The 27,065-nt window shown below is 38.4% G+C and overlaps 1 protein-coding gene across 1 annotated transcript in view; it reads left to right on the forward strand.

The window, feature by feature from the left end:
• FRK (fyn related Src family tyrosine kinase) overlaps positions 1–22,234 on the forward strand; it is a 142,617-nt gene extending 120,383 nt beyond the window's left edge. Inside the window, exons 4-9 of the mRNA XM_032408261.1 lie at positions 4,354–4,517; positions 6,196–6,364; positions 10,181–10,339; positions 18,682–18,863; positions 19,918–20,083; positions 20,492–22,234. Coding sequence (XP_032264152.1) covers positions 4,354–4,517; positions 6,196–6,364; positions 10,181–10,339; positions 18,682–18,863; positions 19,918–20,083; positions 20,492–20,703 — 1,052 coding nt within the window. The 3' untranslated portion in view covers positions 20,704–22,234. The remainder of the gene's footprint in view (positions 1–4,353; positions 4,518–6,195; positions 6,365–10,180; positions 10,340–18,681; positions 18,864–19,917; positions 20,084–20,491) is intronic.
• Positions 22,235–27,065: the final 4,831 nt, after the last annotated feature.

Raw genomic sequence — 27,065 nt, forward strand, 5'->3', positions numbered from 1 at the left:
AAGGGTGGTTCTGAGGATTTAAACTGAGATCCAAAGGAAGGGCCGGCTATAAGTAGGTTCAGATTCGTAGGAAAAGCATCCAAGTAAGTGGTGCTCAAGGCTCTGAGGTGAGAATTACTTGTTTTTGAAAGGACTACAACACGTAATGAGAATTCAGGGAAAGAAAGCAACAGCCATCAGAAATGTTTGATTACTAAGGTGGAAACAATTGGAAATTTGGAGATTTCTTAAAGCCTGCTCTTCTATTTTAATGATGGGGAAACTGAAGCCAGGTGAGATTGATGTGTTTTTGGTCATACACAAGTTAAATTGTAACCTGGGACTCCCATTTCCAGATCTATTGCTTTTTATATTAAACAAAATTACTTCTATTGTGCTTGAGAATGCTAAATGTATTGCAAAGTATTGGTTTTTACAGCTGAGAATTGAAACCTTTACAGAGTTGGCAAACATTTATTTAGGCTTTCTTTATAATCAATAACAGTTGCCAAAGCCTTATCAATCATTGAGATTTGTGTCCCTTATTAAGAAAATCACAGGGAGTACTTTAACCCTTCAGTCATTTATTGATTTTAGTCTCCAGCTTGGAAATCTTTAGATCTTTTGTGGTGCATCAAAAAGGAATTCCTGTTTATGTTTAATTTCCACACAGTCCACTTCAGTTTGAAACCAGATATTGTCCATCTTGTTTAAAAGCGGGAATTTTTTTTATTGCTTCCAGTCATTTCCAATTATAACCCTACTGGCTTGCTAGACATCTCAGCTATAATTTATGCACTTTTCTGTTTGATAAATGGGAAAGCTTGAATTTTCAGGCCAATCATTTATATAAATTGCAGGTATGCTTTCTATTTAGCTACCTTTCTACTTCTAATATTTTTATTGCTTTGTGGAGAAATGAATTGGGCTAATATTGTTGACAGCTCTCCGTGATTTTTCTGTTAGCCTTTTAATCCATATATAGGGATTGTTATTAGCTTAGCTCTATATCCTGATAAAACCTTCCATTTGGTGATGATTATTCGGGGCAACTAACATTGTCCCAAGAGTCACAGTCAGTGGGAATGGTAACTTGACAGATCAGAGAGTATAAGAATATGTTGCAGATACTTCAAAAATTGTAATTTAAGAAACTTATATGGCTTTTGGGGAATCTGAATATACTCCCACCCTCTGTATTATGAAAAACTAAAATATTTTTCTGTGTGCAGATGATGTGATTCTTTTTTTCAGTTTTATTGAGGAAAAATTGAGAAAATTGTAAGATATTTAAAGTTTACAATGTGATGATTTGATATACATATACTTTGTGAAAGCATTACTCCCATTGAATTAATTAATACATTCATCACCTCACATATTTACCTTTTTTTGGTAAGAGAACAATTGAAGTTCTTTTTTTTTTTTTTTTCAAAGAATTTTTTTTTTTTATTTGACAGGGAGAGAGAGAGCACAAGTCGGGGGGAAGGGGCAGGGACAGAGGGAGAAGCAGACTCCCTGCTGAACAGGGAACCCAATGCGGGGCTCGATCCCAGGACTCTGGGATCATGACCTGAGCCGAAGGCAGACATTTAACCAACCGAGCCACCCAGGAGCCCCTAAAAAAATTCTTTTAAATTGATGTGTGACATACGTAACAAAAGTACACAATTTGTAAGAGTTTGGTTTGATGAGCATTCAGAAGGTGAATACACCCGTGTGTAAACCAGCACCCAGTCAAGAAAGAGAATCTTACGAACATGCCAGTCTGACTCCAAATGTCAGTAGTTTTGCTAGTTTTTAAATAATGGTTTTAAATAATAGTTTTCAATAATATTTGTGAGATTCATTCATGTTGATGTGTGTATTTATAGTTTGTTTATTTACATATCTGTACAGTATTCCCTGGGCAAACATACAATAATTTCTTAGTCTGTTCTACAGTTGATGGACATTTGGATTGTTTCCAGGTTTAGACTCTTACAAACAATGCTGCTAAAAGCATTCTTGTACCTGTGTTTGGGTGCATATATTGTGCATTTTGTTGGTTACATACGTTGGAGTGGAATTACTATCCTATAGGTATGATTATGTTCAACTTTAGTAGACCATGACAGTTTTCTAAAATGATTGTGAAAATTACACTTCCATCATCTGTGTATGAGAGTTCCAGTTACTCTTACTTCCTTGTCACCACTTGCTATTGTCTGTTTTTTTTTTTATTTTAGCCGTTGTGATGTGCACTGATTATTCTGTGAGGAAAACATTGTCCCTCCCAGCAGCGTGCCCTCAGTAAACCTCCACGCTGGGATTGAGCTGTCTTCTACTCAGTCTTCTTTCCTTTCATGAGAGCATTGCTCCAGCTTGACCGATTATTGGAGCACAAGTTTCTATATTTAGCAGGGAATTCGGAATATCTGTATCCCTGGTAAATGCTGCTCAATACTTACCAATAACTTTGCTAAATGAAAGACGAGCTTATGAAATGTATTAGGCAGTATTCTGAATGCAAGTGCTTTAAAAAAGCCCCCAATTCAAACTAGTTTAAGTAAAAAAGGTGACTGATTGATGCTTCTAGCTGAGAAGCCAAGCTTGGGGGCGCTCCAGGGGCTAAGCTTCATTTTCCATATCAAGGAAAGAGCTTCTCAGGCAAGCTCTCTCCCTGCCTGGGGGCAAGATTTTGCCAGGTGCTCCAAACTTCCAGCAGTTAAACAGAAACCAAACCAAAACAACCACCATAACAACAGACTTCTTCCTGTTTTCTTAGAGCTCTCTAGCGCAAGTCCTGGATTTGAGGCTTTTTGGCTCTGTTCATTCCTTGGCTCAGGGTTGGCACCCGTACCTCTGGACCACATGCTCTTAGAGGAGCAATGATTCTCTGAGGAAAACTGGGGTGCTATTACCAGAAGAAGGGAGGATGGCTGGTGGTAAGCAAAAGCAACAAAATACCCACTCTAAGTCAGATGATTTGAAAAAGGGTGTACAGTCTGTTCATTCCTTTAGCTGTTACAAGACTTGTCCTTGGATCAAGCAATAGTGCTGCAAAGTTGTATACATGGATTGCATTATTTGAGGCCCTGTGGAATTGCTTTTATTGAACTGTGCTTGGACATTCTGTTATCGGCCTGCATTTAGAGACAGTATAACGAGCTGCCCTGCAGAATTCCTTATGTTATTGTTGGTAGTACTGAGGACACTGTTTTATTCTCCACTTTATAGGATTTCATGGGAGAAAATTCTCCATGGTCTCTGTACCAGGAAGAGTTGAACTGTTTCTAAACAAGTTTTATGATTTCATCTTATGGTATTTCTGAAACTGATAATGTTTGCTTCTTTGCATTGCTAGTATGAGAGTCAATTTTTTTTTTTTTTTAAGTGAGCTCTACTCCCAGTGTGGGGCTTGAACTCACGAACCCGAGATCAAGAATTGCATGCTCTACCAACCGAGCCAACCAGGCACCCCTAGAATGACAGAGTCAATTTTATGGCTTGTTTTAATCGAGTCAAATAGGCCTCAAAGCCTAGCTTTTTTAGTGGTGACCTCACTCCTTTATTTTTATTTTATGTTTCCTTTAAATGTGATTTCCCAATTCTTTTTCCCTTTTCTTCTGCTATATATCTTTTGTAAACTTCCTGAAGTCTTTTCTGAAACCAAGTTGTGAAATAAATAGAACTTACGAAAATTTTATCCCATGCATTGAAACTATCACCGCAAAATAAGTAAATCTGCTTGGCTTTGGCAAGAAGTGTATTAATAGGACTTATTTTGGGTTCTAGTTTTAGATGAAAGGGTTGTGAAACACTACAGAATCAGAAGACTGGATGAACCAGGCACCCCTAGAATGACAGAGTCAATTTTATGGCTTGTTTTAATCGAGTCAAAGAGGCCTCAAAGCCTAGCTTTTTTAGTGGTGACCTCACTCCTTTATTTTTATTTTATATTTCCTTTAAAATGTGATTTCCCAATTCTTTTTCCCTTTTCTTCTGCTATATATCTTTTGTAAACTTCCTGAAGTCTTTTCTGAAACCAAGTTGTGAAATAAATAGAACTTACGACAATTTTATTCCATGCATTGAAACTATCACCGCAAAATAAGTAAATCTGCTTGGCTTTGGCAAGAAGTGTATTAACAGGACTGGGGCTCCTGGGTGGCTCAGTAGTTGAGCGTCTGCCTTCGGCTCAGGTCATGATCCCAGGGTCCTGGGATCGAGCCCCGCATCGGGCTCCCTGCTCAGCGGGAAGCCTGCTTCTCCCTCTCCCACTCCCCCTGCTTGTGTTCCCTCTCTCGCTGTCTCTCTCTGTCAAATAAATAAATAAATAAAATCTTTAAAAAAAAAAAGAAGTGTATTAATAGGACTTATTTTGGGTTCTAGTTTTAGATGAAATGGTTGTGAAACACTACAGAATCAGAAGACTGGATGAAGGGGTTTTTTTCCTTACCCAGAGAAGAACCTTTTCAACACTGAATGAATTTGTGAGCTATTACACCAAGACAAGTGACGGCCTGTGTGTCCCGCTGGGAAAACCATGTTTAAAGGTGAAATGCTTTCAAGCTGTGTTCATTTTGAAGTTAACTTTTTTCCTTCAGATATTGGAGTATCTCTCATGTGATCTGTCTGTTCAGAAAAAAAAAAGGTCATTTGATTACCTGAGGCATGGATAGACAAACTATGGCCTATGAGCCATACTGTCCCACACTTATTTTTTAAATACCAAATTTTATTGGAACATGGGCATGCTCATTCATTTACAAATTGTCTTTGATTTTTCTCCATACTAGCAGAGTTTAATAGTTGCAACAGAAACCTCATGGCCCACAAAGAATGAAATATTTACTCTCTCATTCTTTTTGGAAAAAGTTTGCCAACCCCTTTGGCAAAAAGTTTGCCAAAGGCACTCACTCAAGACAGAAAATATTCATTCTTTGCCCTAGGAAATTAATCTGGTGTCCTGCCACTGGAGTACTTAATGATATGGCTGGAGGGAAAAAAAAGTGCCCAAATATAATTCTTATTTAGATCTGTATTCAAGAATATTAATATGAAATTACTAGACTCATTATCTGGTCTGCATAGAGATGTCATTTAACTAACTGTTCTAACAGTGTGACCAGGCCAAACAACATTTATAGAATTTATCTACATCGATCATTATTCAGTTGTTTCATGTTTTACCTAGACTTATTTAAAGTTATGGAGTGGTCTTGCACTGTCCTGGGGCAAAACCTCAGCTCCTCATCAGAGTTCAGGTCTCATGTCCTGTCAGTGGGACAGCCAGCCCTGTGGTTTATGTCTGGATGATCAGTGAAGGGTTACTGGTAACACCTGACCAAAATTTTATGGACAAGTAGAAGTTGAAGAACTTTGTCCAGTATGTAGGGAGTTCATTGACTTAAATCTTGCCAAGTGAACATGCAGTTTTGGTATAACTGTGTGCATCTTGGATGGTATAGGCATGACCCCACAAGAATATGTAAGCTCATGTTAAGAATAGCTTACCTGATGCAAAGATGTGGCTTAAAAAATACTCAGGTTAACCAGTATTGTTGAATTCTGGTGGGGACAAGTTTTCACAAAGAAGCACATACCTTCTGTGTACTCAACGTGCTGATGATTTGGCAGAGGAGCTAAGATAATTTCTGATGGTCGATAATGAACTAGACGATGAACTCCAGGAGGGCAGGGATCTTGTCTGTTCTGTTTACAGAACGGCACCTTGTTGGTGCTTGAAAAATACGTATTTACTAGATGAACAAGTACATGAATGAACAAATAAATAAATGAATTTGAAACAAGATGAACATTTTAATTATGCAAAAATATATGATACATATGGTAAATGCTATAGACCAAAGAATTTGGGAAGTAATTGCGAATGAGGTGGAACTTCAAATGGGCCTTAAAATTGGGAGGATTTGGCTAGGCAAAAAGTCAGAGGAAAATCACGCCAGACCCATGTAAGGGTAGCATTGGATGTGGGTGGGACAGATGGACAGCCCGCTGCCTGATGTAGCAAGACTTGGGGGAAGATCAGCTCAGAGGCAATGTTACAGATTCTGCCATGATTGCTTTTCATTTTCAAGTAATTAGAATAAAATGTACAATATTTTGGTTTTAAAAATGGTGTCTTCTTAAAAAGTGCCTGGACTATTATTTTCAACCCCCCAAATTTTTAAATCTTTTTCTCATAATTATTCTAATTATTCTGTGAAACAGATGCAAGTGCCAGTGCCTTTTGATTTGTCGTATAAAACCGTGGACCAGTGGGAGATAGACCGCCAGTCCATACAGCTTTTGAAGCGATTAGGATCTGGTCAGTTTGGTGAAGTGTGGGAAGGCCTATGGAACAATTCCACTTCAGTAGCAGTAAAAACATTAAAACCAGGTACGAGACTGAGAATGGCAAAGCTTAAATGTCAGATGTTGATTTTTAGAAGCTCAGCTTGCTACTGTCTATGTCCAAGGGGTCACAGGGCAGCCAATGCAGGTACCATGCAAGTGTTGTGATCACTTTTTCTGGACCAGGTGACAAGAAAGTATAACATGCTTTAGATTGTAAAGACAAGAGCAAGTTCCTGCGATCAGCTAATGCTTAAAATATCCCCAGTGCAAGATTTCAACAAAGCATCTCTTCTTCAGAGTTCGGATTATCCCTCTTCCCATTTTTTTCCTAGGCATCATGAAAAATACTGACTTCACTGAAAATACTTAACAAATCAATGGAATCTTGGAGATCTTCAGGGAGAAACCATTTTATTAAATACTAATTGTTTATGGTTAAAAGGTAAAAGGGTCCATCTAAATGCCCTCATATTTGGAAATGTAGGAACTAGTTTTTTCTTCCATCTTCCTTTTTCCTATCATGGAAATTAAAAGTACACTAAAATCATATTTATTCTGCCAGGCATTATCCCCTCCATTTTAAAAGCAGGATAAGAAAATTTAGAAAGATTAAGTAACTTTCCTAAAACTTACTAGTCCTATAAACTTGGGTAAAGTTTTAAACTACTTTAAGTCTCAGTTTTATCATTTGGAAGAAAGAGGGTCATTAGTGCAAATGCTTTGAATAATGTCTGGTTCATAGTAAGTGACCAGGAAAAACTGTTCTTATTTTAATTATTATCATCATCATCATCATCATCATCATCATTATTATTATTACTGTAAGGTCAGTCAGTGGCAGAGCTGGAATTTGAACCCACACCTATCCTTGTTGCATCACCCCAGTGAAGTAACATTCCATGACAGTACGACATTACTGTAGTCGCCTCATATCTACTTCTAATAACATAGGCAGGAATAATAACCAGAGGCTAGAATATACTTCTCTGGGGGACCTTCCTTCTTTACCTAACCCAGAATCCTTAAGGGTTCGGAAAGCCTCCCGGTGACAGAACTTGAACATCTGGGTGCTGCTGGGTAGCAGTCTTGTGTAACACCATGGTTCCCAAACTGTGTGCCAAGGCACTTCGGGGCACCACAGTGAATTCACAGGAGTGTCATAGGATATTTAAAAGTTTTGAGGTAAACAACTTGAACATAGTTCAGTATTAGATCATGTCACATTCCCTTTTCTGACATCATATCTTTGTGAAAATGGGTTTTTGGTGGGGACTGGGATCACACGCAAGTGAGTTCTTAATAAATGTTAGCTTCAAAGGGGCTGCCGACAGCTGTCCACTGAGGTGCAGATTCGCTAGTGCAGGACTTCAGTCTCAGCACCTACACCTGCCTTCTGAAGTGATGGAGAAGCACTTTTGAGTGGCCAGATGTCATGTGAGCACTCCAGGGGAGGACGATCTATTCCAGCACCTGAGATTTTCCCAATCACTGCATATATATTATTTTGAATCCTGAGCTTGTTGACAATTGAGCCTAAGCTTTATTTCCCAATCTAATCATTGTTTTCCAAAAACGAAGCAGCCAGCTATTCATCCTAACATTGTTCTTGAAGGAAGGCCTTCTGGAGGTCAAAAGAGAACAACAAAAAAAATCACATTTCTTATATTAAAAAAAAAGCCACGATAGTTTTTTCTCCAACAGGAATAATTATTATTGATTTACAGTGTAATAGCAGCAAACAGCTTTGGTGATTGGTTAAATGTCTTCACTTCACCGGGGCCATTAATCAATCTTAGCAGCTATTTATTGCTTAGCAGACTACCACGCAATAAAAACGAGCCTGAAATCAACTCCCACAGTAGCTTTGACAGGCAAAAATTAATATTTAATGTTGCATTACTAGCTGAGTTGAAATTGGGTCTCTGCTGTGCAGCTGGTCAGCTGTAACCAGCGATGCTACGGAGTGCTCTGAGCAGACGTCACGTGCCGAGGCTCCTGATGTCCCGTGGGTCCAGCTCTTGGGCAGAGTCTGACTTGGCAATGATTTGAGTGTCCTGCATTCCACGAATCTGATGGCTACCAAAGCATTAGGGTAGAGACATACTGTATATATAAATTGCCTGAATGGTGATCATAATTGCTTTTATCCCTGGAAGCTTCATGAATCAGATTATTTTGGGGGTGGGTGGGGAGAATCCCACTATATCCATATTTGACCATAGGCCAGACTAATTGTAACAAGAAGAAAGTCCTTTATTATGTTTTGGGTGCCTCTTTTCTTTTCAGCTCCATTTTGCCACTATTTGATTATGTGGAGCAAACCAATGGTAGGGATGGAATGGAGGAAGCATAGAAAATCATGATGGAAATGAGAATAGGTCATTTTCCCTCTTCTCCCTCTTTGAGTCCTTGCCCCTTCCCCTCCTCAGTCTGTGAGAAAATAGAGTTGATGTGTTTGGTTTTTCCTAGAGTATGCATATTAATAATAATACAAATAATGGCCAATAATCATTGAATATATATATGCCAGGTATTGCTGTTTCCTGGTGATGATATTATGGTATCAGTCGGGTTTTTAGCCATGTTTTACAGATGAAAAAATTGAAGTTCAGAGACATTTGGTAACTTGCTGAAGATCACACAGTGAGCTAAGATTTGATCAGAATCTGGAGTTTGACCAAGCCTGTGTTCTGAACTTCTACACTCTCAAGGGAATACCAAAGGATAGACTGCCTAAATGCTTTATGTGAAATGGTCTGCAAGTCACATGTAACTCTTCTTAACTTCATATTAATAAACCAGTTGGAGTGTCATCTTAGAATGTCAAAGCTTATCCATGCCTGGGTTCAAATATCAGTCATGAAGTCTTCATCATGAGACAGATGAATGGAACAGTCTCTTTGAGCATCAGTGGAAATGATATTTGCACTATCCGTAGTGAATACTGAGATGTGAAATGACAGTATTCCTTCAGTTACAGTAGTGTCTCTGAAACATCATATCCTAAAAAAAAATTGAAAGATTTTTAAAAATTACTGATGAAATGTAAACTCCAGGTATCCTTCCTCCTCTTAGACTTTATTTGTTGTTAACTACTTGGCGCTTTGCATGGTAAGAGTTGAGCCATTAAAATACAATGTAATTGTAGGCAAGTCTTCATAATAGGTCCCAATACTGTCTCCTTATCATTCTGCTAAGCTCTTAAGAGTCTGACTACAGAAGTATTAATATAGGAGAAAATGTTGAAGATCAATTTCAAGTTAGACGTAGAAGACTGGTAAAAAAAACCCACTAAGTTTTGGGTGTAGCCCTTGAATGTTTTCTCCTTGGCCTATGCCAAATATCCCTACAGAATGAAGGACATAAATATGGCAGAATGTCATTGCTTTAGGATTGTTATCCAGCTGTTCCCACAGTGAGTACCAGGGACAGGGCAGCTATCAGTCTTCTCTGGATCCTGGACCAAAAAGCTCTGGCTGCAGTAATTAAACATTCAGTGTCCTCCAGCATTCATGGTAATAGAATGTCTTCTCTTTGTGTTCTTAATTTGCTGGCCTTGTTTTATCAATTAGACTGTCAGTCACTCCTTTTCCCTTCATTTTTCATATGGACCAGCATCAACCTCTCTTCACCTACAAGTCATAACACATAAATTACACCCCCTTGATGCACCAACACGTCAGCTATTAGGTTGCCCTGGTTGGACTGATTCTCTTCTTTGATAAATCTGAAGATTTGCGACACCAATGCTCTTACTTTACTGAGAAGCAGGAAGCAATCTTAGTGATTCCCACCAGACTACTGTGAGGATAGGAATACCTCAATAACATAAAGTGATTTCCTCCTTTTCTTGTTTCAGGTTCAATGGATCCAAATGACTTCCTGAGGGAGGCACAGTTAATGAAGAACCTAAGACATCCAAAGCTTATCCAGCTTTATGCTGTTTGCACTTTAGAAGATCCAATTTATATTATTACAGAGTTGATGAGACATGGAAGTCTGCAAGAATATCTCCAAAGTAAGCTAAAGACATAATAAAAGGAAAAAAAAAAAGAGGAATTTAGTTTAGCTAGTCCTATAAATGTCAATTTAGCAAGCCTTCTATAACCCAGTGTGATATCTGTGAGAATGAATGTCTTAACAGTGAATGGCTCAACTACATTTTAATAGGATATATACTGTGTACCAAAAGGAGGAAAAATATTTATGTAGCGAAGAACAAATTGTTCACAGTAGACATATTGGAACACATAAATGTAATGTAGAAAACTGAAGACTATGAAACACCATGTTTTACATGATGCTTTATTTCCTACAATAACTAATGGACCATTATCAGTCATGGACCAATTTGTTCTATGGCCCAGAATTAGGGGACATGGAATACTTTTGGGGAGATAGGGAGAGGTACCCTCATTCTTTTTCCTTTGCCAGTGTTTGACAACGTCGTACTTGTTGGTATTTAAAATACTTCCACAGCTAGGCAACATTAGAATTTTCAGACTAAAAAGCAGAAATATACTATTGCTTTATTTCTACATCTGCTTCCTGTAGTCAGAGCAGACTTAAGGGCATTGTAAAATTTTGATGTTTATTACAAATGAATAATTTAATATGCAACAATATAATGAGTATTAAAATGAGATGTTCAAAGTAGTGGAGATCAAGTACTGAGAGAATAATTCATGCTTAAAAAAGAGACTTTTTCTATGCTTTCTTGAAATGTCAGAGTCGGATTGATAGAACGTGTAGAGGTAAAGGGAGGTGAGACTAATAGAACAAAGATATTAGAAAGATAAGAGTATTCTCTGATTTCAGGGTGACTTGTGAAGCTGGTGGTATTAAATCGCAAAAGTGGAAGAGAGGAACAAAGAACATGGGCCTGTTAAATGCTGTTAAAAAAATATGCCTAGCTCATTTGCATAAAGATAGCAAATTTAACAATATCAGAATATATTAGCCACCAGAGTAAGACTAACCTTAGCCATTGACCCCTTTTGCCTTATTCCCAGGGACAAAAGTACAGTAGCCATCTTGGGTCATCTTTAACAAAAATGCTTTGTCAAGGCCACTTGTAACCATCACGATGGTAAATCTAATAGTCAATTCTCAGTCCTCAGACCTGTTCATAGCATTTATTTCAATGGACTTGAAATAATGGAAGCACTTCCTTCGTTTGGCTTCCAGGACACTTCACTCAATGGCTTTTCCTCCTCTCTTTTTTGTTGGTTCTTCTCCCATCTATGTGATTTCTCTCATTTCTCAGATCTCTCAACATTTTGGAATTTTGCAACATCACTAGTTCCCTTGCTAATCTCAGTCAGTCTCAGGGTTAAATAACATTTATGTATCAAAGATTTCTCAAATTACATCCCTCCATTACTTCAGAATCATAAATCCAACTGCTTTCTTGACTCTACTTGAATGCTTCTCTGGATAACATAGATGTGATGCAGCAGCACCCCGTCTCCCAAATCCCAGAGGCATTTATTTCTTGCTCATATTAAGTGTGCAAAATAGATTGGTTGGTGGCTCAGGTGTTTTGATCACCTTGGCAAGGGAAGGGGATGAGACTAATCTCGTTCTGGCTCTTAGAGCTCCAGTCGGGAGATGCAGAGATAACTTCTGTGCCTTTTTATCTGGTCAAACCAAGTCAGAGGGAATAGGGTAGTACAATCCTCCAACGTGGTTGAAAGGAGAAAAAAATAAATGTTTGTGAACAGCCAGAATTTCTATTACATATGTCCATTAAAAATCTCAAAGCAACATGTCCAAAACTGATCTTATATTATCCTCAATAATTGGCTGCTCTTGTGGTCTTTCCTTCTTTGACTATGGCAACACTCAGCCTAATCTCTTGGATCATCTCTACTTCTTCTCACAGCTTCCATCTAACCAATCAGCAAATCCAGTTGACTTTTTTCAAAATATATCCAGAATTTTGCACCTCTCTGCACAACCACCCTGGTCCAAGCCATCATCAGCTCTCTTCTGGATGGTGCAGCAGCCTCCTAAGTGGTCTCCGTCTTTTGGTTCTTGTTCCTCTCAGTCTCTTCTCAACACAGGAGTTGGAGAGATCCTGTTAAAATGTAAATCAGATCGTGTCCCTCTTCAGCTCAAAGCCTCAGTGACTCTCACTGGTTCTCTGTGTACAACCTCTAAAGTCCTACATGGCCCAGCTCTCCATTACCTCTCTCCCTTGTCTCCACATCTCCCCCAACGTCTCCGTTATCTCCCTTGACTCTGTCAGCCGCACTGCCTTTTGCTGCTCTTCATATCTTCCACATGGGCTTTGCTTCAGGCCCTTTGCACTTGCTCCTCCCTCTATCTGAATTTCACCCCCATTAGCTATCCCTGTAGCTCACTTCCTCACTTCTGCAGTCTTTCCTCAGATGTTCCCATTATGGTGAGTCCTTCACTGGTCACCCTCTGAATTCTAAAATTTAATCTTCTTCTATCGCTTTGTATGCTTCTTTCCTGCTTTTTTTTTTGTTTTCTTTTCTTAGCTGCTGATCATCTTATAATGTATGACTTTGTTTTGTGGCTTATTGTAAGTACCTTCTAAAATACAACTCCAGGAGGTTAGAGATTTTTCTTTGTTTTAGTGATAGAACAGTGTCAGGCACATAGAAGGTGTGCACTAATTATGTATGTGTTGACTGACTGAATGAGAAAATTAATGGATAAATTAAGTGGGACTATTCTGAACCTAATATCGAGACTCGGGGTTGAGCTTGTTTTGAGACACTTTGTGTCAGCTTGACAAGATCCACTTATTAATTATGAACTCCTTTGACATTGAGGATTTTTGTGGTTTGTTGATGTGTTTTACTCAGGGGTCAGCACAGACCCTGTCATATTCTGAGTTGGACCTTAAGGGTCAAGTTTACCAAGGCCTTCATTTGTCAAGATACTTAGTAGCCATGAGGAGTAATGAAGAGATGCTCATTACAGACAATCCCTTCCCAATCAAGAGGGCTTAAATTCAACAAAGTGATCTTAAAATGAATCTGCCCTCTTAAACAGCCCATCATGATAACTGTTATAAGATGAAAGACTCTTGAGTAATGGAACATAACTGAAAATATTTTCTTGCGGCAGATGTAAATTGTCACAGGCCTGTGAACCTTTATATCAGTTTTGACAACTGGCTGTTGTACCGGAAGTGTGTTCTGAAGTTTACTTGGGAATTTCCTAGGCCACTGCAGTCTCTCAGGGTAGAAAACGTGTTATTACTCAATTTTCTTCTCTATTGTGCCTGTCAGTGAAAACTTTTTATATCCACTGTAATAGGATTAGATGTCGTATTTGATAGTTGAAATGACATACATATTTTTCCATAGAACCAGCTTTGTAGTCCCTAAGCTTGGCTAAATATTTTTTTGTAATAAATTTCTCCAAAATGGAAGAGGCTTGTCAAAAAACGTCAGCTTTGAGGGTAATTGATGTCAGGTATTTCTTATTGAAATTTGAAGAGCATAAATACCTGCATTTTTTTTTACGTACATACATATTTTTTAAAATAAATAAAGTCCTAGCATGTTGTTAATCAATCTCATGGACAGTTCACTTAGATGGCCTAAAGTAGACAGGAGTATTTTCATTGAGATACTCTTTAGCTGACCTACAACTGTAGCCCCACCATTCAGGTGCTCAGGAATCATGTGTAAGGTAAGTTTTAGGAAGGAGTATAGAATAGTTTTTAAGAGCATGAGATTTCAACCTTAAACATGCCCGAACTTGAATCTCCACTCTACAACTTATTACTTGGTCTTCTAAGTAGCAGAAACTGCTGTGGAAGGGGACAAATAATAACAATACTTACTTCAATAGTTCTGAGCATAAAATGAGGTGATGTAGTGAAAATCAACCATATGGGATAGTGGTAGGAGAGGTGCATATATATTCATTTTTTTCCTTTAAAAAAAAAAAAGCCACCGTATAGTATTTACTATGTGCCAGGCATTTTTCTTTCTTTCTTTCTTAAAGATTTATTTATTTATTTATTTATTTATTGGAGAGAGTGAGAGAGTGATAACATGAGTAGTGGGGGGAGGGGGTCAGGAACAGAAGGAGAGGGAGCGGGACAAGCAGACTCTGCACTGAGCATGGAGCCAGATGCAGGGCTCAATCCCACGACCCTGAGATTGTGACCTGAGCTTGGTTTCTTGAAACCAAGAATCAGATGCTTAACCAACTGATTAAGGTTAATCGCCTGCTTAACTACCCAGGCACCCCTGCCAGGCATTTTCTAAGTGTTGTACAAATATTAACTTAGTTCATTCTTCTAACAACCCGATGAGATGAGTATTATTATTATTATTGTTATCATCATTTCCACCTTACAGTGGAAGAAGCTGAGGGATGGAGAGGTTAATAACTTATCCAAGGTGGTTGAGCCAGAATTCAAACCCAGAAGTCGGGCTCCGTAGTCTATGCTTTTAAGTGTATGCATAACACTGGCGTTAGTTTCTTAATGTGAACCTGTATTCATTATCTATTGCTGCACAACAAGTTACCCAGAACTTAGTGGCTTAAAACAGCAAGCATTTATTATCTCACAGTTTCTGTGGTCAGGAATCCAGGTACAGCTGAGCTGGGTCTTCTACGCCCGGGTTTCTCACAAGACTGCAGTCAGGTGTTGGCAGATGCTTCAGTTATCTGAAGGCTCTAGGGGAGGTTGATCTATTTCCAAGTTCACTCATGTGATTGTTGGCAGGAATTGGTTTCTCCAGGGCTGTTGGACTGAGGAAGCCAGTTTCTTGCTGGTTGTTGGCCTGAAGCTGCCCTATGATCCTTGGTACGTGGACCTCTCCATAGGGCAACTTACAACATGGCAGTTGGCTTCATCAGAGTGAACAAGTGAGAGAGCAAGAGAGAGGAGAGTGCCTGCAGGATGAAGCCACAGTCTTTCATAATTTATCTTGGAAGTCATACCCCATCACTTCTGCTGTATTTTATTTGTTAAAAGTGAGTCAGTGGTCCAAACCACATTTAATGGAAGGGAATTTCATAAGAGCACAAATACCAGGAAATAGAGAATATGAGAAGCCATTTTAGAAACTGTCTATCACTTGACCTAGGACTAGTCACCAGTTTATCTTGACTTTTTTACATTTCTTTTCATATTGAGTTAATTTGGTATCAAAAGGCATAGCTATTTTGGCCAATACAGCAGCAATACTTTGCCATTATGCTGCACACTAAGTTATGCTCTGTCTTTGGGGCACCTGGGTGGCTCGGTCAGTTAAGCGTCTGACTCTCAGACCATGATCTCAGGTGTGAGATCGAGACCTGTGATGGGCTCCATGCTTAGCGTGGAGTCTGCTTGAGATTCTCTCTCTCCCTCTACCCCTCCCCCTGCTCTCTCTCTCTCTCAATAAATAAATAAGCAAATAAATAAATAAATAAAATCTTTTTATTTATTTGAGAGAGAGAGAGAGGGCACAAGCAGAGGAGAGGGATAGAGGGAGAGGGAGAAGCAGACTCCCTGATGAGCAGTGAGCCCGACTCGGGGCTCCATCCCAGGACCCTGAGATCATGACCCAAGCAGAAGGCAGACAATTAACTCACTGAGCCACCCAGGTGCCCCAATAAATAAAATCTTTTTTAAAAAAGTTATGTTTTGTCTTTTTGCTTACATCTCATTTTAGACTGAATGATCAATGTTAGCTGCTGTAATATACAATTCAAACATTTTAGTGACATAACAAAAATATGCATTTTTGATATGCATCAGACTTGCTTTGCTACATGGCTTTCTTTAAATGGTGACATAAGGATTTAGACTTCTTTCATTATGTGGCCCTGCCATTTCAAAATGTATTTCTTCTAGCTACAAAAATGTGGGAGATTTTAAGGATCAGGCCTGTAAGTGACGAACGTGCTCTTTTGCACACGTTGCAGTGCACAGAATTAGTGACATGGCCCAATTTAACTGCTAGGGAAGATGGGCAACATAGTCTTCTATGTTTGCCCAGGAAGAAAAGGGCAAAAGAAAATGGGTCAGTGAGCACTTAGTTTCACCACACATCGTATTTAAATATGCTGCTTGCGTTAAAAAATAAATATATATGTATGTATGCACACACAGTGCTTAGATCTATACCATTAAAAAAAAATGTCCTCAACTCTATTTATTTCATTATTTTAAAAGATTTTATTTATTTATTTGACAGAGAGAGAGACAGCGAGAGAGGGAACACAAGCAGGGGCAGAGGGAGAGGGAGAAGCAGACACTCCACTGAGCAGGGAGCCCGATGTGGGGCTCGATCCCAGGACCCTGGGATCATGACCTGAGCCAAAGGCAGATGCTTAACCAACTGAGCCACCCACGTGCCCCTATTTATTTCATTTTTTATTGAAAAGATGGCATGCATAAAGGACACACATCGTATAGTATAATTTATCATTAATTAAAAGTGAGCAATAAACAACGGTATGGCGACTGTACAAATCAAGAATGAGAACGTGGCTAGCACTCCAGAAACCCCCTGAGTACCATATCATTGACAGCCCCTCACAATCATGAATTTCCTGCTAATTGCTTTCCCTTGACTTATTCTCCTCTGCCAACTCCCTGTTGTCTTCCCTTCTTGACTAGGGTTTGGAAATTGCTGTCTCCATATCCTCAGCTCCCATTCTGCCCTCAACCCCTTATCCCCCATCTCCAGTGAAAGTGCTCTTTATTCCACTAAGGTCACCAATGACTGCCTAGTAATATTTAATAAATATCTTTTAGATCTTATGTTGCTGGACTGACTTGTGGAATTTGACAATGGTGGTGACTTTCTCAAAACCTTTGACTGTTAGGATGCTCTCTTCTGGTTTATCTTTCATTCTTCCGGCTGATTTTTCTCAGTCTTCTTGTAGGTTTATCTTCCTCTGTCCACCCGAAATGTTGGTGTTTCTCATGATTCTGTCACTTCCTAACAGTCTCACCCACTTCTAATGTTTAACTCTACCCACAAACTATGACTGTTAAGTTGATATCTTTAGCTGCATGTGAGCTCCAGACCCATATGTTTGTCTTCATTTAGGCATTTCCATTTGGGTAATCCGTATGCATCTCTACCTTAACAATTCCTAAACTGTTTAATTCTGCTTAGGCAGCAGCAATGATAATAAAAACAGGTAGGATTTACTGAGTTCTTTCTAGGTGCCAGGTTCTGCTTTAAGTGTTTTACATGTATTAACTCATTTTAATTCTCATTTTAACAACTAATACCATAAGGGAATTACAATGACCACTATATAGATGAAGAAACGGAGGCACAGGAGTGTTAAACAGCTTGCCTGAGGTCAGGAAGAAACGTGAGGCAAAGCTCTGATCCAGATCTTGGCAGTCTAGCCTCAAGCCAGTTTTCTAACCCCTGAGCTAGAGTTGCCTTTCAAGTCAAGTTGTATCTAAGACTCTTGACCGTGAATTCAACACAGTTTTGGTAATATTTGGCTTATTGAGTCAGGGATGATGATAGTTTGGATTTATAGGAAACCTTTTTAATTCTCCAGAAATCTGAAGACATCTACTAAGAGTATGGTAGCTAAACAGTATCCAGGGATGGCTGACCCCACTGCACAGAGTCAGCAAAGAATAACCCTAACCTCTCTATTAATGATCAAACTGAGTCTACTTTCCTATACTTAATTATATAGGATGAGTAGTGGTAGAAACTGTATCTATTAAAGTCATGTCCGTGCCTGGAGAGATGAGTGAACTATTTCTAAGAATAACAGGCTTAAAAAGGGAAATTAAAAAAAAGTATATCAAGCTTAATGGAGTACAAATGTAACATACACATTTTATAAATACTGATAGACCCTTCATTTTTGTTAGTGAGCTAGTTTTTAAGAACAATATGATAGGAAAAAAAAAACCCAATATGATGGAAGAATGAGAACTTTTCATTGGCTCAGCCATTCAAGTTAGTATTATTTTATAGCTTCAAAGACTAAAATTATGAAATGTTTGAAGGAAATCTAGAGGCAACCAAGTAACCAAGATCTTTCCATGAAGAGATGAGTCAATGATGTGTGCTATGGAAAATGGCAATACCTGGACTCTTTCAGATCTTTAGAGCTGTGTTCGAATTACGTGATACTGTTGTTTCTTTCTCTGTGGAATGTTCCTTCAGGGGAGAGAGGGCCACAGCCTTGGAATGTGTTTGGACTCTGAAAATTGTTGCCTCATTGACCCTTCACAGGAAATGAATGGTCTGTATTAATTATGTTTCTTTGCTCAACAGATCAGTGCTATGGCACTTAATCCCACCGACAGCTCATTCATCAAAATTCTCAGAATTCACTTCAATAATTCACATGTTCTCCAAAGTCAATCTCTTACTTTCTCTTATTGCTCAGATGATGCTGGGACAAAAATCCATCTGACTCAGCAGGTAGACATGGCTGCGCAGGTTGCCTCTGGGATGGCTTATCTGGAGTCCCAGAACTACATTCATAGAGATCTGGCTGCCAGAAATGTCCTGGTTGGTGAACATAATATCTACAAAGTTGCAGATTTTGGACTTGCAAGAGTTTTTAAGGTGAATTTTGTTTTGTTCTAACTAGGTTTTGTCACAGGTCAGAAGTCTAACATACCAGCAGACTAATAGATTTACTGTTGTTCTTCAGAATAATGTTTCTCCAAGTTCTGTGGTCTGTAGAACACTTCAGTAGCCCAAGGCCTTACAGATAAACTACCTCCTGTTTCTATTTCTTCACCAAGGAGAAAGAAACAGAGAAAATGATGCCTAACCAGATGGGAAAGTATGTGATTAAGTTTGTGGTTGGATTAATGATCTGCTTTTCAGTACAGTAGCCTCTGTTGGTTTGCCTCAATTTTCCTTACAAAAAGCAGCACATTTTGTATAGTTACCCCATCCACCTTTGCTCACTTTCTGCCAGATTAATATCCACGCTGCCAGAACTCTTCAGCAATCACTGACTTTTTAATTACTGCCCCTCTCCCCATGTCATGACATCAGGCCAAAAGACACTGACATTAGTGACATACTATTAGGTGTTTTTCTCTGAATTTAATTTTTAATTTCTACATTGTGCCCTACAAATATGGGTGTGGAACATGAAACACAACATATAAGTGATTCTCTTTTGATCTTCATGAATTCGTTATCTTTTTTAAATAAGTTAATTAGAAGCTCAGTGACTTGATATATTAATTTAAATAATTTGGATCCTACTTTTCAGTATCAGAAAGTGGCAACATGGTAATTATTAAAGTCAGTGGCTCTCCAATACCAACGGTAAGTCTGGAAACAGACAGACTTTGCTTTCATTTTTTTTAATTTGCTAAAGACCATCACACGTGAGTTCTCCCATATGCAGTAGAGTGCTCCTGTCAGTGCTATTTTTAGCACATAGTAGGCTCTTAAATAATATTTTATTAATGACTTCTCATAGATTTCTCAGTCTTATAAGCCAGATTTGGAATTTGTTAGTATAATTATCAATTGAACTAAGCTCATTTTGAACCTTTGCCCTCTAAATTTTAATGTGAAACAGGTTACAGATGAACGAGGGTAGCAAAAAAATATATATATCACTTGAACTTGGCTTGATTCCTTAATGCATTAACAGGTAGATAATGAAGACATCTATGAATTCAAACACGAAATAAAGCTGCCAGTGAAGTGGACTGCGCCCGAAGCCATTCGTGGTAATAAATTCAGCATTAAGTCCGATGTGTGGTCATTTGGAATCCTTCTTTATGAAATCATTACTTATGGCAAAATGCCTTATAGTGGTGAGTAATTAATTCTGAAGTGGGCCTTTCTGCTGCAGGTCACTTACTTAGGTGTGACTTTAACTGCTTTGCCCAGACTTAGAGGGCAGAGTTATGGGGCTGACCATACCATGTGCCTGTGGGAGCATAATAGATAAAATTTGATGATGATGATTTGCATTAATGAGGTAGTTTATTGCCTCTTTCTCCTTTGCTCTTGAATTGCAGTCTTATGGACATTACTTGCTGCAAGATGTAGTTTAATCTCTGCAGCCTGGGAAGGGGATGGTAGACCTCATAGCTTCACCAAGGAAATCAGTTTGCTTTGTAATATAATTATTATATGAATTTAAGTGAATATAATTATCTATGAATTTAAGACCCTGAACTTTAACTTGTTTTTTGTTGGTTCCTTTCTATGTTATTTAGGCATGACAGGTGCTCAGGTAATCCAGATGTTGGGTCAAAACTATAGACTCCCTCAACCACCTAACTGTCCACCACAGTTCTACAACATCATGTGGGAGTGTTGGAACGCAGAGCCTAAGGAACGGCCAACATTTGAGAAACTGCATTGGAAACTTGAAGACTATTTTGAAACAGACTTTTCATTTTCAGATACAAATAACTTCGTAAGATGAACACTGAAGAAGAACATTAAATAATCAAGTAACAAAAGGGTTCAATAATCAGTCCAGAAATACAACCTTATTAATCAACTGCCAGAAGAGCTTACCTTGACATATTCGAGTGATAGGGTCAGCTTGTCCGTGATTATGAAGAAGATTATAGGTGTATTATATGTGACTGGGCAACACTGCACGACAGTCTAAGATGATATTTTATCACTGCCTGGCAAAAATCAAACACAGAAACACAGTTATTTTTCTTTTTAAAAAATACTTAAACATTTCTATTTATTGTTTGAAATACAGATCAAGAGGATCAACAGATGATAGTCAATTTTTACTCAGTGACTGTTGTAGCATTTTCCTGTTTACTGATTAAAGTGGTTATTCATTATTCCTCGGATTGCTGAATCCCATCAGGCTGTTATTATGAAGGAATCTGATTGCTTTGCTGCACAGCAGGACCTGTGCTTTGAGATTTTTTTTCTCTTTTAAAATATCCTGTAACTACAATGATGGTAAAGCCATGTGAAATGACTTGATTGTACTTGGAGTAATTGCACATATTTTTTCCTATGCATAAAAAAATGAAGCAGCTGTTGAGAAAAAGAATTAAAATTTCTCTCATTTTGTAGAAGGAAATGATGGGATTTTTCTGTACCTCAGTATGTGTCATCTGAGAATCATCTACATTAGTTTTAATCTCATAATGTTAAGAATCAGATTGCAAAGCAGATGAGTTATTATCTATGGAAATATGTGAGAAACATCTAGTAGCCTGCAAAATCTGAGAAATAAGTATAAAATAGTTTAGGAACAGGAGAGGAGAATAGTAGGATTGCTATGGCTTAGATTTCTGAATAATTTTTTAAAAGATGGACCTTTGGCATTTAGGCCAGAGTTTTAAATTGATTATAGTACAGGTCAAGCTCAGTTTTAGATCTAGAGGCTAGGAATAATGTCTGACCTTGGTTATGAAGCTGTATTTTCTGTCTGGTAGGACAAGAGGGTTTTTACTCATCTTAAATGTGCATTAACCTTTGTAAGAATGTTACGGTCTTCTTAAGCAACGGGTGGATCAAATTTTGTGCCCCATTAGATGGTTAGGGAGAGTTCTCAAAGGTAGTTTCAGAATCAAGTATATATTCAAAGATCTCTGCTGTAAAACAATATGAATGAAACAAGCCATGAAAAGATAGAAGATTTTGAGTATATTCTCTCATCTTTAAAGGAGAAGAACATATCTAAACAGTTACAGAAACCCAAATTCAAAGTGGATGAAGTATTAAGAAGTAAATGTGTGAGCTCTACCTGGAAGGCTGGAGGTAGGGAGGGCTTCAGGTACCATATCATTGGCACTTCAGTGATAGTGACGGGGACCCACGTTCCTTCCAGCTATCTTCTCTGTCACCAGCATTGTCCTCATTCTCAAAGTCCCAGATGGCTCAGTAGCAGCTGGGGCTCCCTGTTCTTTTCTCCTCATCTAGTAGCAGAAAATGGGAAACCTCTCTCTCTGCATTTTCAGCTTGCATAAGAAGCATTCTTTTTGGGGGCTCCTGGGTAGTGCAGTCGGTTAAGCCTCCGACTCTTGGTTTCAGCTCAGGTCGTGATCTCAGGGTTGTGAGACTGAGCCCTGTGTTGGGCTCCGTGCTCAGCAGGGAGTCGGCTTAAGACTCTCTCTCCCTCTCCGTCTGGTCTTCTCCCCCTACTCTCTCTGTCTCTCTCTCAAATAAATAAATCTTTAAAGAAAATCATTCTTTTTTCTCGTTAGACAAATTGGGTCATATGCTGATGAATAATAGACTTAATGTGAATGTTATGTGCTGATTGGCTTAGAATAAGTTCTGCCACTGAAACTGGACATGTGGCCCTTTTTCCTGGAGACAAGTTGGGAGGTTGGCTTATCGGAATAAAATCAGATGCTGGATAGGTATCCATTAAGGAGAAAATCCCAGTTGTAGGTAGGTGTGTGTACATATATTCAGACTTCTCTGAAACTGAAATGGGTCATGTGGAGCTATTGATAATAGAGCCCCTCGACTTTTTTTTATAAACAGGAAAGATTTATAAGATAAGGTCAACACTAGTTGTTTAAGTCAGTTGACTATGTATAGGACAGCTTCATTTGTTTAAAGTCAGAGTCTAATTGTGAAAATTCAACTACTATATAATCTGTCTTTTTTGTAGCAGCTAATAATAATAACTTTCTTAGTAAGATCTGATTTTGAAATGTATAGAGAAGGTTATCCTTTCTTGTTTTAATAATACCTGAAACCGGTTTAACTTACTACGTTTGATTCTTGGAGACGTTTATGTTCAAGGTCCTGTCAAAGCAATCTATTGTTCTTGTTTTTGCCTGATGGATCATAGAGAAAAATAATGGATTCAGTTATGAGAAGCAATAATAGATTTTTTTTAAGCTGACATAAATTTCTTTCCCTGTATAGAATAAAAGGATCGGGAAAAGATAAGTTGAATTTTCCTACAATGAGCCAGTTCTTGTTAAATTTACCTCCCATAAATTGTAACAAAGCTCTTTCTATGTAATGTTTTATTTATGTAATTCAGTTATTTGGAGGTGGTGGTGAAGGATGTGAGTACATCATTTCATGTGGTATTTCAAATCTCTTTTGACAAAAACCTAAGAATTTTTGCAATAGGAAAAATTCAAAATTCCATTAAGCCTCTTTTAAGAAGGTTAGGAAGAAAATAGGTTTATATTACCTAAGGTCGAAAGAGGCACAGAGTGGATTCCTAAGAGCTGTGGAACCTGAATATTGTATCATGGAAAACAAAGTAAAATCGAGGTGACCAGCAATCTGCAAACTGGGCCGTGGTGGGTGGGAGGGTGTCACAAAGGACACCAAAGAATGAGCGTGGGGAATTATCAGGCTGAGCACATTCACATCCACTCAAAACGCATGTCTGCATGGTGACTACATGGATCAACTGAACCATAAGGGGCCAAAACTCTTTCGATTCTCTGATGGCCCAAAAGGAACCATTGCCTTTGGAAGGATGCCATAGTGTCACCCAGCTGGAGCTTCCTTGAGGAAGCAGTGCCCAGCTGGTGATCCATGGCTTTGCCAAGCACATGCCCTATCTGCAATAAGGTTTTTCACAGTCTATTGAGCATATGGTTTCTGGACCAAAACGCCTGTCTGAGAGTGTGTGCATGGTGATTTTTAAGGACTCTGCAATGATACATTATGTGAACTAGAATGGTGATAATACGGGTACTTATTCACCTTGTGTTATTGTGTTCTCCCATTGAAAACACCTAGTCTCAGAAAAAAAAAGAATAGTAAATGAGGTTCGAATACCTGGGTATTGGAATTGCCTGTGGGCTCATCTGGAAATGTTAAATTCTCTGGTATTTCCTTGGCATTGTTATGGAGACATTTTGGTCTATAGTCTCCAACATGATCCAAAAATTTAATGTTGTAGCATTAAAAAAAAGAAAAAAGGCCGGGTAGTTTGATGGAGAGAGAATACTTATAAATCTTTTAAATTCATGGCTCCAGTAATATTTTAATTTTCATAGTGTCATCTTTTTACTGCCTACACTACACCATTAAACTCCTTCAGATTTTTCCTTTTTTATATGAAAGAAGTGATGGTAAATCTCTTAAATTATTTATTACATTTAGACATAAACTGGAGAATAAAAATAGCATGCAAACCCTGAATTTCAGAGCCTGTTAAAAGTTTAGCTTCGATCTGCACTCGGATGGCACTGTCTGCATAGGAGTTATAAGATTCAGTTATAAGGAAAGAAACACCCAGTTATTTCCATTTGCTCTTCTTGCCTGAGTAGTTTATCCATTAGTCATCTGAAGTAACAGACTTGAATGTAACATCTTTTTCATCCTCATGGAATATAATCAGCTCTTCCAGAAAAGGGTAACAAATCTCAAACCTGCGTTAAGTATCTAGTTATGTATATTTCTGTGCAGGGGATTCAAGTCATAGAACATAATAACCCTGAAATCGTATGTTAGGGGAAGATGGCTAAAAGCAACTAAAATTGCTTGGTTTGGAAGAAGCTAAACATTGTCTTGTAATAATTCTCTGGGATTTTAGAATAGAGGTTTGATTGTACTATATGTGAAAGGTAAGATTGCTTGATATTAACCAAGTTGCTTTAATGTTTATGGTCCACACAATTTCAGGGTAAAGGATATTAGAGCTTTTAATCATTTTTCAGAATCTGCATTTAATTATAGATTCAGAAAGTGGGAAACAAAGCCAATTAGCCAGATTCTATACTTTAAAGGTGCCACAATGAGATGTTTGTCTCTAAAAAATGAGTATTTCTATGTTATATGCTTTAATAATACTTACATTGTACAACTACATGCGAATGTATTTACACGTGATTAGTGTGTGTATCAAAAAGGTTAAAAAAACACTCCTTTCAGGGGCACCTGGCTGGCTTAGTTAGTAGAGCATGCAACTCTATTTCAGGGTCGTGAGTTCAAGCCCCATGTTGGGTGTGGAGCCTACTAAAAAAAAGAAAAAGAAAAGACTTCTTTTAATTGTACCACTTGTTACAGTGCTATTCCTTATCTTGGTTTAAATGCAACTAATATTTGAAAAATTTCTATTTCTGGGTTCTTTAAAATACTAAGGCAAAGGCTTTTCTTGAAAATACATTTTACCGTAAGTGTTCTATCTTTATTTAAGATGGATTTTTTTTCATTATGCCAGTTATATCAAACTGATTACTTTTAACTTGACTTTTAAAAGCTGACTTCACTGTTTCAGAGGTCAAGTTGGTAGTGGACCCATGACATAAATTTGATGTATTTTATAGTATTTAAAATGTTTCCTCGGTTGACTACATTAAAAGGCTTACATTTGTGTGATGGGGAAAGTAAGTTGGTGAATCCAGGAAATAGGCGTTGCTACATACTCACTACAGGTCACCGGCTTCATGTCACCTTTACCAGAGACCCAAGCTGATGGAGAGATCCCAGCTCTGACACTGTCAGTTGCTGGTGCAGTGGGAATGAGAGCCCTGATGGGTCTCATGTTGGCAACTGAATCCGTGGGCCCAGAAGACACATATGTTGCTTCTGCTCACAACTAACTCATTGACCATAATCACATGTCTTCACCTAGACAGAAGGAGCACTGGATGTGTAATCCTACCATGTACCCAGAGGGAGGGCACCAGAAATACTCAGTGAACAGCCCTAAACACTATCACACCACATTAGAACATCAAGTAAGTTTTACATGATGCTGAGTGTTGGAAGGCCACGTATACTTATTTACTGATCTTTTCCCCTTAATTATTTTATTCATTCATTAAACAAATGTAGATTGCTAATGAGTAGCAGACATTGGGCTACATAATTGAATAAAATTGTGAACAAGGGAGAAATGGACCCTGCTTTCTCTAACGTTACAATCTATCCGGGGAGATGGATTAGTGTATGTGACTCTCAGCTCACGAATCTATATATGTGCACAATTTTACCTCCCCATTTTCTCCCTAAGAATGAACTTACTGTCTATAAGCTACTATCCTGTGTCTGTTCTCTCCCTGCTTCTTAATAGAAGAACCTGTTTTCTTGGAGCCCAGCTAAAAGATCACATTTTCAGCCTTTTCTGTAGCTAGGGGTTACCAAGGAGATGTAAGAGAAAATGCTCAGAGGGACTTCTAAGAAGACTCCATAAGAGGTGGACAGAGAACTGGAATGGGCTTTTTCTTGTCTTTTCCCCTTTTGTACTATTTTAGGCCTAAAATTCAATATCCATCTTAGATCATGACTTATAGATGGAAGTCACTTCTCAGTAGGGTCTGGGTTCTTGATAAGAGGGCAGCTGCCATACTTGCCATGGATGGCTGACCTCAGACATTGTACTACAGGGGAGAGAGAGAGAGAGAGAGGAAATGTTATGCTATGTAAGCAGATGTTATTTCCAATTTCTCTCTCTAGAGATTGGAATGGCCAATTTCTGAATGGCACATTATCTACTTAAAACCTCCCTTCCACCAGGTATTGGAAAATAACTTCTCAGGTATTGCTAGGATTTTTTCCTAAGTACTGGGTGCTCATGATATGATAAGATTTGGGAAGAGTTGTAATTGTTTAGTGCTGATATCAGGTCATCAGCTGTTCATGTGGCCATTCCCTGAGATATCTTTTCTCCCATCTGAAGTCACCTCTTGGTCTCAGCTCTTTCTCATCTATTTTCATGCTCCTCCTGAGTCCAAAAGAAACTTTTTGACCCATCTGTCCAGATGCTCCCACCAGCAGGAGCTTTTCTCTCCTTCACCAGGACATGTGTTGGGAGGTACTCCAATGCTTTCCTCTCTTCCAGGCTCTACTTGGGAATTCTGCTCTCAGATTCCCCAGACCATC

Source organism: Phoca vitulina, unplaced genomic scaffold, assembly GCF_004348235.1.
Source record: "Phoca vitulina isolate PV1807 unplaced genomic scaffold, GSC_HSeal_1.0 scaffold9, whole genome shotgun sequence".
In the NCBI taxonomy this organism is placed as follows: domain Eukaryota; kingdom Metazoa; phylum Chordata; class Mammalia; order Carnivora; family Phocidae; genus Phoca; species Phoca vitulina.